Source organism: Streptopelia decaocto, assembly GCF_964273445.1.
Source record: "Streptopelia decaocto genome assembly, chromosome: 2".
Taxonomy (NCBI): domain Eukaryota; kingdom Metazoa; phylum Chordata; class Aves; order Columbiformes; family Columbidae; genus Streptopelia; species Streptopelia decaocto.
Genome location: NC_138655.1, coordinates 158,435,997 through 158,451,959, shown reverse-complemented (window position 1 = coordinate 158,451,959; position 15,963 = coordinate 158,435,997). Strand labels below are relative to the sequence as shown.

General features: G+C 45.4%; 1 protein-coding gene across 2 annotated transcripts in view; it reads left to right on the top strand.

The window, feature by feature from the left end:
• Nucleotides 1-14,069, top strand: part of OXSR1 (oxidative stress responsive kinase 1) — a 101,488-nt gene extending 87,419 nt beyond the window's left edge. For both annotated transcript variants that reach the window (XM_082046060.1, XM_082046061.1), the window contains exons 12-18: nucleotides 1,988-2,023; nucleotides 3,565-3,720; nucleotides 7,261-7,334; nucleotides 8,858-8,910; nucleotides 9,270-9,338; nucleotides 10,078-10,142; nucleotides 11,411-14,069. In XM_082046060.1, the coding sequence (XP_081902186.1) occupies nucleotides 1,988-2,023; nucleotides 3,565-3,720; nucleotides 7,261-7,334; nucleotides 8,858-8,910; nucleotides 9,270-9,338; nucleotides 10,078-10,142; nucleotides 11,411-11,485 (528 nt within the window). In that variant the 3' untranslated portion in view covers nucleotides 11,486-14,069. The remainder of the gene's footprint in view (nucleotides 1-1,987; nucleotides 2,024-3,564; nucleotides 3,721-7,260; nucleotides 7,335-8,857; nucleotides 8,911-9,269; nucleotides 9,339-10,077; nucleotides 10,143-11,410) is intronic.
• Nucleotides 14,070-15,963: the final 1,894 nt, after the last annotated feature.

Genomic DNA, 15,963 nt, shown 5'->3' with positions numbered 1-15,963 from the left:
TAGGTAAATGTCTTTTAATATTTTTCCTGTTTCTGTCCATGTTTTTCTTCCATTTGCTTCTGTTTGCCGTTTATCTGGGTTAGTTGTTAGCTGTGGGGTCAGAGTTTCCGTACTTGTCTGTACGGTGTCTCCCACACTCTAATCTTTCGGACAAGCTCTTTTTGAGTTATTCCTTGAGGCATCTGGATGCTCTTGGACACGAGCAGCACTGTGGCCTGCAGATGTGCAGCGTGTTTATCTCTGGGAGGAATGCCACGTTTTTCGTCTTGTCTGGTAACTGTCAAGGGACGGCTCAACATCTGAGATGGATTTCAGGTTTTACCTTTCCAGCTGAGTCACTTTTTTTCTTGACACTGTCTGCACATAGTCACTGTGAAGGAACTATTCCTTCTCCTCCTCTCCAGAGGACGTTTTGTAATTTGCTGTTCTGAGAATAAGAGCTTGCGGTTTCTCCCATGAGAGGCCTCTGGGTCATTTTCCCTGTGAACTAGTCACTGCTGAGGCTGCACCTCAGATCCTGGGGTCAGTTTTGGGCCCCTCACGACAAGAAAGCCCTTGAGGTGCTGGAGCGAGTTGAGAGAAGGGAACGGAGCTGGTGAGGGGCTGGAGCACAAGTGTGATGGGAGCGGCTGAGGGACCTGGGGGGTTCAGCTGGAGAACAGGAGCTGAGGGGAGACCTTCTGATCTCTGAACTGCCTGAAAGGAGCTTGGAGCATGGAGGGGGTTGGTCTCTTCTTCCAAGGAACAAGTGATAAGACAAGAGGAAATGGCCTCAAGTTGCACCAGGGGAGGTTCAGACTGGATATTAGGAAGAAATTCTTCATGGAAGGGGTTGTCAGGCATTGGAACAGGCTGCCCAGGGCAGTGGTGGAGTCACCATGCTGGAGGTGTTGAATAGACACATAGATGAGGTTCTTGGGGACATGGCTTAGTGCCAGAGTTAGGTTAATGGTTGAACTCGATGATCTTAAAGGTCTTTTCCAACCACAACGATTCAATGATTCTATATGTTACAAATTGCTCTGATCTGCTTTGTTTAAGTTAGTGGCCTTGGTTAAAGTTAAGATAGTGGCATGATAAGACTTATGTTCTTCTGTCAAACCTGTACTGCCCTAATCACCACCTGTCTTATAGACCATGGTGAGGAGAAGGAACATCCCAGCACAGTCCAAGGTGTCTCCCCGGTCTATGTCCACATGACAATTGGACCTGTTAGGAGTCAAAGCTGATGGCTCTTATTTGCAGGGCTTTCCAGGAGTGCTCAGCAATTCCTTCCTGCTCATATGAAACAGCTAATAAATATTATCTTCATTTGACTGATAAGCAAAGACAGGTCACGTTCTTTGCCTGCACTTTCCCCTCCATTCCACTGATGTCTTTGTTTCACCGCTGAACTTGCGTACAGTCAGTTTTCTCATTTCTAATGCAGAGTCCAATGGTGAGAACGGTGGAAAGATGTCCTCTATTAAACAACACAGTACACTGGTTTCTTTTTTGTTTGTTTTTCCTTTTTTTCCCAAGGTTTTCTATGGTTTAAGCAAGTCAGGTTGCAAACTAGTTTCTTAAGTATACAAATTTCAGCAGAATTCAGGAAGACAAATTTGTGTAGCTTATCTTTTTTCTGCAAGACTTTGGTAGCTTAAAATGGATTTTGCCACACTGGTGCACAACTAATTTGATCCAGTCTGAGCAATCTAATGGTTAATGCTAATGGTTTACACTGATAGCAGCTTGGAGTGTTATATGCCACTGGGTAAATACTGGGTAAATACTAGTTCTGAAAAATGACGGTATGTTTCTGGATGGTGTGACGTGATTAGGTTCCCACCAAATTGTGTGGTGTCCCGTTTTATTGTGCATATTAATATATATATTTAAATTGAAAGCAATTGTGTGGATTTCATATGTTCAGTATGGTTCTGACAAATCTTTCTAGGCAAATTCACTTTATTTGGGCAATGACAGCCTTTTTTTAATTGTTTTTCAGTCTCCCAGAGTGAAAGAACCTGTACAGAATTCAGAGGTAAGTTATAGTTGCAAATGGCTTCCCCAAATGACTCCTAGTTATTGCTGTTGTTTCCAGGATCATGTTTTTGTTAGCCTTTGAACACAATATTGTGTCAAATAGAAGCTGGTACCTGCTTGCAAGCCTCCCTTTAACAGGAATCAATGTCTTCTCTAAAAACCCAAAACACAAACAAAATAAAAACTAAAAATAACAGCAAGTAAACCAACAAACAAACAAAACCCGCACAACTTTAAAATGTGTGTTTTGCGTAGTCTGATTCACTAGTTTGGAACCTACGCTCGGAAGTGTGAAATAAACCTGTTGTAGTATTTGATAGCAAACAAAATTTCAATTGCACTTGATAATCCACCTTCAGTTCTGTCCTGTGTTTCTTATATTAGGAATATTAGTATATCTTATCTTTCAGTGATAGAGACTGCTTATCTTCTAGAGACTGGGCTATGTCTTGCTTCTCCTTACCTGCGTGGCAAGATAAACAGAGCAGTCTCATAGAAGTTAATCTTGGGTTAGGCTGTCCTGCTTTTCCTTCGTCTGTTTCCAAGGATTGATTATAAAGGGAGGTCTTAAAAAAGACTACAGTTCTGGCACTGTAATTTGACAAACTAAACTCAATGCTGAAAACTAGAATCCCTTTGGGATCAATTTCCCCGTTCTGATACATCTCTTCGTATATATTGTGGTTTGGAGGTCTGCTGCCAGGTTTTCAATATACAAAGTGATGTATGTTTCCTACAACTGAATGGAATAAGTCACAGGGCACACTGAAGAAGTGCCATCAAGCTTACAGTTTTTTGGCTACCATACCAAAATCAATTTCTCCATTCTAAATAACACAAGAGGTAATAAAGGTTAAACTTCCATTTAGCTCCTTTTCCCCACCCCTGAATTATTTTTCTCACGGGGGACTAACTTTAAGTCCAAGCCTAAACATTCTTGTCTTGTGTGTTTTGAAGAAATTAAGCTCCAAATTCACTTTTCAATTGAATGTTCAGACTGGTCTCTGACGTTTGTTTTACAAATGGATAAGCTATTGATGATTATCTGTGTTCTCTGAATGGAACTACGAGTCAAAGCAGGGTTGCTCTGTTCTGACTGCATGGCTATTTGAAAATATAAGTAGGATGAAATATATAGTAGGATGAAAATATAGTAGGATGTGGATTCTGAAAAGGAGGAACTAAAGGATAAGGTGCTCTCATCCCAGCTGGGATGTGATGTGTGCATCCAGCTTTGGTGTCTGCACAGAGTGTAATTTTTGTCCAAGATCCAGAGTCATGCAGCTATCTTGGCTTCTTATCCTTCATTACTGGTGAGTAAAACTTGAAAATATCAGGGCAGAAGGGGTCCCTGGATGTGAGGAAGCATTAAAACCCTTCAACACCAATGTGGGACCAGTGTCCTGGATGCCTGGGAATGCCATTAACATTGAACTTCTCAGAGTGATTTATGTGGCATACAAGCGCTTTTTGGAAAGCTGGTGCTTGAGTCAGAACTCTTGGGTTCCTTTTCTCATGAAACCACCTTTTTTCTTGCAGCTGTTCCCATCAGCTGAACCTCCAGGTCCTTCACTCAGTGCTCCAGCACAGGCACCTACTCAACTACCTCAGGCTGCAGGACAAGCGCCTGCACAACCTCCAACTGCTGTACCTCCCCCCAGCCAGGCTCCACCAGCAGCCCCCGCAGCAGCCCAGGTAACATCAGAAACCTTCGGGCCAGCTTGCAGCTTCGCGCTTTGTTCCGTTCAAGACATGCTAAAATGATCTAAAGCTATGGAAGTTGCTTTTCTGGAGTTGGGTTAGTGCTGCTGCTTGCGCTAATTAACAGCTGGGTTAGTGTCTTGCAAAAGGAGGGGAGTCAGTGTGGGGCCAGCAGTTTTTCGTTCCTATTCTGTGGGTGAGCAGTGACTTTTTCTGCTGTTCAGGGAGTGGAACCTCCTGAAGCACAGGAGATTCCATCTAAATATGAGGAGAAACTTCTTGACTTTGAGGTGCCAGAGCCTGGCCCAGGCTGCCCAGAGAGGTTGTGGAGTCTCCTTCTCTGGAGACATTCAAACCCACCTGGACACCTTCCTGTGTGATCTGCTCTGGTGACCCTGCTTGAGCAGGTGGGTTGGACTGGATGACCTCCAGAGGTCCCTTCCAACCCCAACCAGCCTGTGGTTCTGTGTGCTCTGCTTTGAGGCAAGGTAAGAGGTCAGAAAAAGGGACAATCTTATTTAAGCTGCTTGTTCTTAATGTGTAAGGTGCAGCAGAAACAGGCTTTGATTATGTCTCTCAGCCCCATTTGCATCTATGGGGTAAGAGTGGAGAGAAAAGTGAGAGGAAGAAACTAGAATGTGCAAGTTCTCCAGACTTCACAAGAGAGACAGGAGGCCTAGGTTACAACTGTCCTTTCAGCAGTCAAAAATTGCAGAGAAACTTCATCTTTGGGAAACTCTGAACCTTGTGGTGTTTTTAGGCACTTCCATTTCAAGCAGAGAGGGGAGAATGGACCTTTGAGGGGAAGTACGGAGAATGTGAAAGCTCAACAAGTTTGTATTTAATTCTTAGCTACATCAGCCCAAGGTGTAGGATACAGACCAGACAGGCAGGTGTGGCAAAGTCAGGGAAGTGCTCTGACTTGTGGTAAAAGAGCAAAATGGCCAACCTAAATCATTACTGAGGTATTTGAAACATGTCTTGTGGGTTGCTCAAGGGGAGAAGCAGAGTTTGCCAGACTCCCAAATGACAGCATCTTTTTTTTTTTTTTTTTTTAATTAAAGACACCAATATTCATATTTGTTGGTGGGGAGTTGTCGTCACTGTTGGATGGGGCCAAGTTACCAGTCGCCCTTTGGCAGACACAAAGGGAAAAGATTTGGCAGTGTTGGTTAGAAAAATAACTCTTAGACTTACTCCTTCCTAGGAACATTTCATTGTTTTTCTTTTAAAGAATGTGGAAAGATATGTATATCACTTCACCACAGTCAGCTCATGTTCCTCTTTACAAAACCGTTCAAGACAGAGCTTCAGTCATTAAACAAAAGTAGGGGAGTCGGGGTCTGACACATTCTTGGCTACATTAAAATTAACTTCAATACTTAAATCAAAGCCCTTCAAATCTCCTGAAAAAGGGACAGTGTTTAATCCCTGAATTCGATGCAGCAGCTGAACCACCAACAGCAGGGAAGGCTGGGGCTCTGTTTGGTTAATTGAAGTAGTGGTGTTGGCCTCAATGAAAATGGTTTGATTTGCACTAGCAGAGTATCTTGCTCCCTCCCACTAGTGCCCAATAGCTTATTTGTTGGTAGCTTGTCCTCAGCTGAACTTCATACCTTTGTGTCAGTGTGTTCTTCCTTATAGCTCCTCTGTGTCAATATCTTCTCCTTTATAGCTCCTTTTTGTTAATACGTTCTTCTTTATAGCTCTTCTCTGGTTACTGTAGCTCATTGGTTACTGTTTTGCAGACCTCTGGTCTTGTCTATGAGCCCTTGTTTGTTTTCACTGACCTGGTAAAGCTTTCAGCTTTAACAGAAACAAGATTGTGATCAGAAGCCCCAAGCTGCATGGCTGACACAAAACTACCTACAAATGGAGTAAAATAGTCTTAAAGGGCTATTGTTTTTTTACTCTCAAGAAGAAGCAAATGATCTAGATTAAAAAGCTTGGTCAAGGCTTCTAGGCTTAAATTCTCAGCCTAGTGTGGTGTGTGTCTTGTTAGTGCAGATTTAAAATCCCTGACTCAGCATGTGCAGCACAGAGAAATTCCACAGTGGAAGAGTGACCAACCTTTTTCTGTTTTGTTTGGGTTTTTTTTGGAGATTAACAATTAGCCCTTGACTTGGAAGTAAAAGTGCTATAAAGACAGACACCTCCTGGGCCTGTCCTGCTGGAAATCTGCTGCTGACCAATATAAAATGCTGTGATTACAGCTTCCAATAATTACTCAGAAGTTACATAGAAACTAAAATAGGCAGTTATAAAATTGCTGCTAGATGCTCTTAAAGCCTTTGATTTTACCAAAAAAAAAAAAAAATAGCTGAGAGTATGTGCTAATCTGCCAGTTAAATTATTTTATAGGTACTCTTTGCAATTGCATCAGGTTTTTAAATAAAATGTTCAGAGCAGGGATTAAAACACAGGGGTCAGGGAAAAATTTAATGAAATATAACAAGGGCAAGTGTAGAGTCTTACGTCTGGGCAGGAACAACCCCAGGTTCCAGTATAAGTTGGGGAATGACCTATTAGAGAACAGTGTAGGGGAAAGGGACCTGGGGGTCCTGGGGACAGCAGGATGACCATGAGCCAGCACTGGGCCCTTGTGGCCAGGAAGGGCAATGGTACCTGGGGTGGATTAGAAGGGGGGTGGTCAGTAGGTCAGAGAGGTTCTCCAGCCCCTCTGCTCTGCCCTGGGGAGACCACACCTGGAATATTGTGTCAAGTTGTGGCCCCTCAGTTCCAGCAGGACAGGGAACTGCTGGAGAGAGTCCAGCGCAGGGCAACAAAGATGCTGAAGGGAGTGGAGCATCTCCCGTGTGAGGAAAGGCTGAGGGAGCTGGGGCTCTGGAGCTGGACAAGAGGAGACTGAGGGGTGACCTCAGTAATGTTTACAGATACATAAAGGGTGAGTGTCAGGAGGATGGAGCCAGGCTCTTCTCGGTGACAACCAATGATAGGACAAGGGTAATGGGTACAAAGTGGAACACAAGAGGTTCCACTTAAATTTGAGAAGAAACTTCTTCTTAGTGAGGGTGCCAGAGCCTGGCCCAGGCTGCCCAGGGAGGTTGTGGAGTCTCCTTCTGTGCAGACATTCCAACCCGCCTGGACACCTTCCTGTGTAACCTCATCTGGGTGTTCCTGCTCCATGGGGGGATTGCACTGGATGAGCTTTTGTGGTCCCTTCCAATCCCTGACATTCTGTGATTCTATGGTCTTGAAGCTGTCATGAATGCCTAAAAACCATCTTGACACAAAGCGAGCAGTCATCTTACATTTAGCACTTCTGAAGCCTCTTGCAATTTTGGCATTTCTCAAAGTTGTGTCGCTTTTACTCTTTTCAAGGCAATGGCGGAGAACCTCCTGGGTTACTGTTTAAGCGTGAAGTTCTCCTGTCGTCTTTTTCACTGTAGTGCAATGACTCCAATGACAAGTTAAACTTTTATTTGTATTCGTAGTCGTTCAAGGTTGTCTGTAGTTTTAAAACCAGAGAAAGGAATAATTAATCTGTTTTAAAATTATGTAATCCTGTTGCAGGCCCCACCTGCCCCTGCTGCAGCTCCGGTACAGGAAGATACAAAAGTCCCCATCAGCCTTGTACTAAGGTTAAGGTAAGAGCACAAAACTGACCCATTCTGTCCAAGTGAGTTTTTGTAGATAGGGACAGTGGAAGATGCATCTTGCCAAGTGCTTTTTAATTAAGAGAGTGGTGGTTATGTGCTGTTTGTCAGCCTGGATTTCATCCACCATTCTGAAAATGGGAGCCAGAAAAGCACTGGAATAGTTTGGGTTGGAAGGGACCTTCAAAGGTCATCACTTCTTCAGTTTGACAAGAGCTGTAGGTTGAAAGAGGTTTTGATATTTGTATAAATATTCCCCAATTTTAACAAGGTGGGAAGGAAGGATTATCTGAGTTCCCTAAAGGGATCAGGGATCCAGGGGTTCTGGCCTCCTCTGGACCATCTTACTCTTCAGGCACAAGTTTAGTCTTCAGCCAGTTCTGAAAGTGAAGTGCTTTTACTCAATTCAAGGCAGAGATTGTGGTCCGTGTTGCTAGAAATAGACAGAAAACATACTATTGGCACATTCTGCTGTCAGTTGTTATACATATTGATGTTGCTCACTGAAGGAACCTGCCTCATCTCTGTAGGCATCTCAGGTTTTCGTAGATGTTGGTCTGGGACTTCTGAACATCACCTCCCAGTCTTCCCTGGCCAGATGTTTGCATCTGCGTTTGAGCAAGTGCCTCCTTCTCTGAAGGGTGTGCTCCAAGGATCTGTCTTCTGACAGATATGAGTTGCTGAGACAGTGGAGCAATGTGGCCTTGTACCAAAGAGGTGGCACTTGCTTGTCCTGGAATTCAGGCCACTTGGGTTGAGAAACAGAATGTGCCCAAGTGATTAGTTTCTGCCCTAGGAAGGTGAAGGGTGCAATGAATTCACCAATGGCCAATGGTACCTGGGGTGTATTAGAAGGAGGGTGGTCAGTAGGTCAGAGGGGTTCTCCTGCCCCTCTACTCTGCCCTGGGGAGACCACACCTGGAATATTGTGTCCAGTTGTGGCCCCTCAGTTCCAGCAGGACAGGGAACTGCTGGAGAGAGTCCAGCACAGGGCAACAAAGATGCTGAAGGGAGTGGAGCATCTCCCGTGTGAGGAAAGGCTGAGGGAGCTGGGGCTCTGGAGCTGGACAAGAGGAGACTGAGGGGTGACCTCATTAATGTTTACAGATATACAAAGGGTGAGTGTCAGGAGGATGGCGCCTTTTCGGTGACAACCAATGATAGGACAAGGGGTAATGGGTTCAAACTGGAACACAGGAGGTTCCACTTAAATTTGAGAAGAAACTTCTTCTCAGTGAGGGTGGCAGAGCCTGGCCCAGGCTGCCCAGGGAGGTTGTGGAGTCTCCTTCTCTGCAGACATTCCAACCCGCCTGGACACCTTCCTGTGTAACCTCATCTGGGTGTTCCTGCTCTGGCGGGGGGATACACTGGATGAGCTTTCGAGGTCCCTTCCAATCCCTGACATTCTGTGATTCTCCTCCCAGAGTGATTATTCAATGACAGCATTTTCTTTTGGGCACCCAGCAGTGCAACGAAATGGTCTCTTCTATCTAAAACTTCTCTTCTCTCCGCAGGAATTCAAAAAAAGAGCTCAATGATATTCGATTTGAATTCACCCCAGGGAGAGGTGAGCTGGGGGGAGATTCCGGTGTGTGGAGGTGGTTTGGGCAAAGGGGAGATATTGTGTTTGTGCAGTTGTGTGTATGGGACCCCAGGATGAGTGTCTGTCCGCAGTGGGTGGGCTTGGAGCTCTTGTAAAACTCTTCATGGATGTGACCAAAGTGCAGCCCTTTGAATTCCAGCTCAGAGTTTGACAGCAGAGCTCAAACCTGCCTGACTGCACCTTGTTTGCACCCTAATATCTGTCTTTTATGAACAACTCTTTTGCTGTTTGGTTTGGACAAGCTTCTTTAGTTTTTTGTGTGACACCTTCATCGAGTGGATAATTTCTATGTGCTGACCATCTCTTGGGTTTCTCTCCAACAGACACTGCTGATGGTGTGTCTCAGGAACTCATTTCAGCAGGTCTTGTTGATGGCAGAGATCTGGTAATAGGTAATTAGTATTCTTTTAATACTAATTTCAGTATTTTTTTTCCATGTTTAAAATGACCTGTCCATGGGTACTAGGAGAGTTTGCTGTGACCTTGGTTCTCTACCTCAACAGCTCTACAAAACTGTCAATTCTGCTGGTACATTTGGGAAACCCCTAGTTCACAAGGACATGAAGTAGCTGCAAACATTTGTGAATTACGAATGCATTAGCTAATTCAGTCTCATCTGACATATATATGTTGCCAAATTGCTGCATGAGCCTGTATAACTCATGGGTCCTGCACAGGAGAGGTCTGGGTGTTGTGTGGATACGAACAGTAAGATCAACAGCTGCTTCTAGCAACAGTTTGCTAAATCAATGTGTCCTGTACAGCAGGGGAGACTTTTAAACTCTCACCTCTGCCAGTGTATTTAGACCACAGCAAACAAAACCGTTCATTACACACAGGCCACAGCGTTTGGAAAGGCTGCTAGTGCAGAATTAACTGATTTCTGGGTGCAGTTGGGCAATTTATTACTACTAATCCCACCACATCTAGGAAAAAATAACTACCTCTGAAACAGCATTTTTAGAGCTTAAAGCTTTAGATTTAAGTAGTGAGCTTAACTGAAACCTAAACGTTTTATTGTTTTTAAAAGTTTGCTGGGTAATAGAAATAGGCATAATGCGTTTGGGATGTTTGGTTTTTTTTCTAGCCTGTCCTAATATTTGCCCTTTTTCTTTGTGTGTGTGATTTCAGTTGCAGCCAATCTGCAGAAAATTGTGGAAGAGCCGCAAGCAAACAGATCCGTCACCTTCAAACTGGTATTTATACCTGTTCCCTCATCGAACAAGCTGTTGCTTGCAAAGAGAAGCCATCCCGTATAGGTGCCTGTGGTGTCTGCTGTAGGAATCTAATATATACACTCTAAATATTCCCTTCTTGCCCAAAATTTCCTGCTGGTTGTGTAACAGTGGGCAGTGCAGGCTCCCTGCTTGTGTCTTCTGAGCAGCACCCGGGTTAAATAACTGTGAGATGATGTGTTAATACAAACATGGCCTTATCCTGGCTGATAAGAATATCAAAATGTTACAAAAGGGTATTTTCTGGCCTTGGCACATAGACTTACCCAGAAATTGCAGAAATACTTCAGGGCAGGTAAGCAGGCTATGAAATTTTGGGGAATGACCTATTAGAGAGCAGCGCAGGGGAAAGGGACCTGGGGGTCCTGGTGGACAGCAGGATGACCATGAGCCAGCACTGGGCCCTTGTGGCCAGGAAGGCCAATGGTGCCTGGGGTGGGTTAGAAGGGGGTGGTCAGTAGGTCAGAGAGGTTCTCCTGCCCCTCTACTCTGCCCTGGGGAGACCACACCTGGAATATTGTGTCCAGAAGAAACTTCTTCTCAGTGAGGGTGCCAGAGCCTGGCCCAGGCTGCCCAGGGAGGTTGTGGAGTCTCCTTCTCTGCAGACATTCCAACCCGCCTGGACACCTTCCTCTGTAACCTCATCTGGGTGTTCCTGCTCCATGGGGGGATTGCACTGGATGAGCTTTTGAGGTCCCTTCCAATCCCTGACGTTGTGATTCTGTGAAATGCTAGGGACTCCTTTCTTGAAGGAGGAGAACAGGGAGGGTCCAGATACGTTGTCTCTGAGGAGGAAATCAGAGAATGAAGGGGGAGAACAAAAAAAGAGCAGGGGGAAAAGAGAGCCAAAGGAGAAGGAATGGCAGATGAATCCTTCAGGCGTGTTGAAATTCAGGTAGTAAGAGTGGCAAAGTGAAGGTGTAAACAGTTTGTTGGTAGTGAAGCTGTGTTGTTTTTTTACTCTTTCTGTAAGGAGTTTTCACTTGTTTTGCCCCACTTAGTGAACGTAGCCCTGGTCAGAGCAGGCATTGGCAAAACTTCAGTCCTAGCCCTTCCTAGCTTCCAAAAAAGGGCTCAATTTTAACTATGGGTGATGCCCATAGTGCAAAGCTGTCCTATGACTGTTCCCTCTGCAGGCCGTATCTGATCCACCTTGTGATAACATACGGTGTATATCAGAGGGCAGAGCGTGCGTGTCGCTATTTGGATCTCTGTTCCTTGTGTTTCAGGCATCTGGTGTCGAAGGCTCCGATATTCCTGATGATGGCAAACTTATAGGATTTGCACAGCTCAGCATCAGCTAAACAATGGTCCCAGGAGATGTTTCCCAACCGAGAACCCACATGTGCATATTTGTAATGCTTCTGTTAGCCTAAAAAAAAACCAACCACTACTGCCAAAGAATTGAACTACAGCCCCTTCCTAGAAGCTTTAACATTTTCCTTAATAGGAACATGTACCTTCCTGAAATTACCGATGGTGTTTACACCTTTTGTAAACAACTCTCATGTTTTTTGTATCTGTCATCTCAAACATGCAGCTCCAACACGTCATTGCCTGCATGTTCGTTTTATTATTGCCTTACTTTAAAGAAAAATACTACTGAGTACGAAGCAGGGGGTTCCACTGCTCTGATGATCATGCCTAAATGTTTGCTTACATGTGGTTTCATTTTTTTTTTTGTTCACTTGCTATTTTTGCACAACTTTTAATACTGAACGGATCTTCTTTTGTTCTTTACCTGCTTCTCCTTCCATCTGAAACACCAATGTACATGTTGTTTGGGTCACCTGGAGTGCTGAGAAATCCGCTTCTCTTCGGCTGTGTGTTTTAAAACTGCTGGTTTGAACCTGAGCAAGCCAAGTCTTAACCCGCGGGAGGGAGAGCCGCCTTCCCTTGTGCTTGTGTTTTTGAGAAGTTCCTTGACTTTGAGGTGTTAAAGTCAGCTTCCCTTTGTAAACTGCCTTATTTTTTTTATTATTATTATTATTATTGTTATTATTATTTTACTCTTTTGGTTCTCTCCACATGAGTGCCAGGCGTGGCATGAGGGCTGAACCTTTTAATTCACGTTAAGCAGTCCTTCCTCAAAACGCCTTTCATTCTGCATCCTAGATGTAGCCTGTTTGTGCAAGCAGAGCAATGGGGCATCGCAGGCTGGAAACTGGTCTTTCAGATGATCCACAAAACACTTGAGAGCGGATCTGTGTCACTCTGCGTTGGCTAAGGACACACTTGGAACTGTTCACGAAGCCCAGTCTGTGATGCCCGGCTGCGCGTGTCCTCCCGACGTGTCCCCCAGTCCCTTTGCAAACTGGTACCCGTGGAACCACCCCTGTCGTGTTTTACAGCAATAAAGAATCGCCAGTAGAGTGGTAGTGCTGGGCAATGGGCGCCGGGCTGTGTCCCTCCTGCACTCATCGCTGGGGCCATCAGCCTTCTCGCCGGTCCGAGCCTCGACGTTTGATCAGGATGTCACTGAAACCCCGTCACACACATGTATTTAGCTTTTATTTCTATTATATGGTGTTGAATTTGAGTTTCTACGTGAATAATATAAATTATACTCTGAGTTTGATAAGAGACACTTGTAATGCAATATGTGAATAATGGTGTTGATTATTTTTTTTTTCCCTACTGTTTCACAGTTGGCCTTTGTAACTGCTATTGGCTCTGGAGTGTTTTCTACACAGCAATTGTAAGCCTGTAATTTAACACACAGATGGAAACGCGTTTGGTTTCCATCAGCCACAAACAATGCAGAAACGGAGTGTTAAAGCGGAATGACTGGGTTCAATTAGGACTTTTAAAAATTTCCAAGTCTTCACGTGAACAATCTATATTTATACATTGTTCTCTATGAGCAGCTGTGGAAACTTGCTGAATTGTGCATGTTCTTTTTATACCACCCTTGTTGCTTTTAGCCCCTGGGTGGGTATTTGGTATATCCCCATGGGCTATTTGCAGCCCTGTGGCTGGTGAGTGTGAAGTAGAGGAGAATAGAGGGTTTTGGGGGTCAGAGCACCCCAGGGTGCTGAGCAGATGCTCTCAAGAGCCCTGGGAGCAAGTGCCCGATATCAGGGAGCTGATGCTGGTTGGGCTTGGCCAAGTGTGTCCATGTGGCACCTCCGGCACTTTCTCCTATTGCCCGACACAAAGCGCTCCCCTTGGCTTCCCCCATCGATCTCTTGACTTGGAAGAGCAGGCTGGACCTCGATTGGCACATCCCCCTCTGCTCCACACGGATGCGTTGGAAACCTTTAGGATACGGAGATAAGGTAGTCTTGGTACAGTATTATTTTCCCCTTCTGCCTCGTGCCGTGGGGACCTCTTCATTCATTTGTGTGCTGGTGCTGAGAAAAGGTAGGACTCAAACTGCTCAAATGGAACAATTCTGCATCTATTTATTTATTCCCCACCTTCTCCAAGCCAGGCCTTAGAGAGCTTGAGCTCACACTAACCCAAGGCTCCTTAGTTCTTTAATGGAGAAAATTAAGTAAGGAAGAAATGGATGGTTTTTTACCCTATAGATCTCCAGATGTTTTGGGTAGGGATCCAAAATATTTACTTGAGTTATTACAGTGCTAGACAACTGTCTTTTCTGATGTTCCAGTAAGTGCCAATGCTATTCATAATTGTTTTCCAATGTCATTAAGAATTTGGTTTTTGTGCAAATTTCTGATCTGAACCTGGAAGCAGGTGGTAATTTTTGGTTCCTACTTTTAAGGACAGTGCTCTGTTAATGAAAACGGATCCTCTTCACAACTTTGGTGTATTGTAGATTATAATGAAAGATGTAAAATATTCAGGCTTTTTTTCCTTTTTTGGACTTTGTATTTTACTGCATGTCTCTAATTTTTAATCAATAAAGAACAAATTGTCCATTGGCGTGGGTTTGGTGTGTGGTTTCCGTGTCATTGGGTTGGATGGTGCACATTATTGCTCTTTGCAGCTGCCTGAAAGGAGTTTGGAGCATGGAGGGGTTGGTCTCTTCTCCCAAGGAGCAGGTGATAAGACAAGAGGAAATGGCCTCAAGTTGCATCAGGGGAGATTCAGGCTGGATATTAGGAAAAAATTCTTTATGGAAAGGGTTGTCAGGCATTGCAACAGGCTGCCCAGGGCAGTGGTGGAGTCACCACCCCTGGAGGGGTTTAAGACACGTAGATGAAGTTCTTAGGGATGTGGATTAGAGGTGGACTTGGAAGTGTTAATGGTTGGACTTAATGATCTTAAAGGTCTCTTCCAACCAAAATGGCTCTATGATCTTGGGGAAGGGCTTTGTCTGAGTGGTGTCTGTAGCCCCCGGGGCATTTCTGATTGAGGCAGTTGGGAGGTTGACAACCCCAGGAGGTGGGGATGCTCTGCAGGACTTGTGTGCAGAAGTGGAGCCAGGATGGCACTTAGGGCTGTACCCTGAGAGCTTGACTCTGGTTGAAAGGTTTTCTTCAAGCTGTGCAGCTTCCCCTGTCCAGGAACACCTCAGTGTGACAGAGACTGGTATTAAAGTGGGATGATTTAAACCTTGAGAAGCATTTGGAGCATGAGCTGTGCACCTTCCTTTTCACCTCCTACTTGTTCTTTCTGAATTTGAAGATTAAGGGCAGGTCTGATCCAGAGGTGCCACTGAGGTCTCTCATGTTTATAGTGGAGCCAGGATTTCAAGAAAATGCACTGATGGTGGGAGGTAGAGCCCAGGCTTGTCCCCATCTTGGGACCCTGATGGGTCCAGGCTCTGGCTGGGCTGTTCTGAGCTCTGCTGAGACCCCCCTGCAGTGCTGGTCCAGCTCTGGTTCCTCAGCACAGGACACACATGGACCTGCTGGAGAGGGGCCAGAGGAGCCACAGGAATGATCCGAGGCTGGAACAGCTCTGCTGGGAGGACAGGCTGAGAGAGCTGGGGTGTTCAGCTGGAGAAGAGAAGCTCCAGGGAGACCTTAGTGTGGCCTTTCAGTGCTTAAAAGGGGCCTGTAAGAAAGATGGGGACAGACTTTTTAGCAGGACCTGTTGCGATAGGACAAGGGGTGATGGTTTAAAACTAAAGGAGGGAGATTCAGGCTGGACATGAAGAGGAAAGTTTTGACACTGAGGGTGGTGAGAGCCTGTCCCAGGTTGGCCAGAGAGGTGGTGGATGCTCCATCCCTGGAGACATCCTAGGCCAGCCTGGACAGGGCTCTGAGCAACCTGAGCTGGTGAAGATGTCCCTGCCCATGGCAGGGGTGGCACTGGATGAGCTTTGGAGGTCCCTTCAACACAAACTATTCCATGACTCTGCCCTGTCAACACAGCTTTCCCCTCTGCAGCAGACTGGTGTCCCAGCGGTCGTGCTTCGGGCTGTGAGAGCGAGGAGGTGCCAGAAGTGAAAGGTCTTGTCCCAGCGTGCAGGTGATAAGGCTGTTGGCCGATTGCCAGTGAACCTCTTGCCAGGAGATTGCGAACGCTGCTGTGGCCTGGCCCTGAGCCACTGCTGTGGTGGTGGCAGCAGGTTTGTCACGGCAAATGCTGGTGGTTTGGTGTCTGCTCGATTCAAGTGGTCATCTGGACAACTTTCCTCAGTTGTGGGCATCTTTGAAGAGTGACCTCAGTGTCATGATGTCTCCATTCAGAGAAGCAGAAGGGCTCCTGCTCAGTTTGTGGGAATGCCGAAGTTTCCCTAAAGCTTCAGGGACTTGTCAATGACAAGATTTGTGTTTTTGGGGAGCGGGTGTGGATGGTCCGGTTCTAAGCGTGTTCCCTAGACCTTTTGGCTGAGATGCACCCATCTGTGTTTGCCTAAAAATATGCA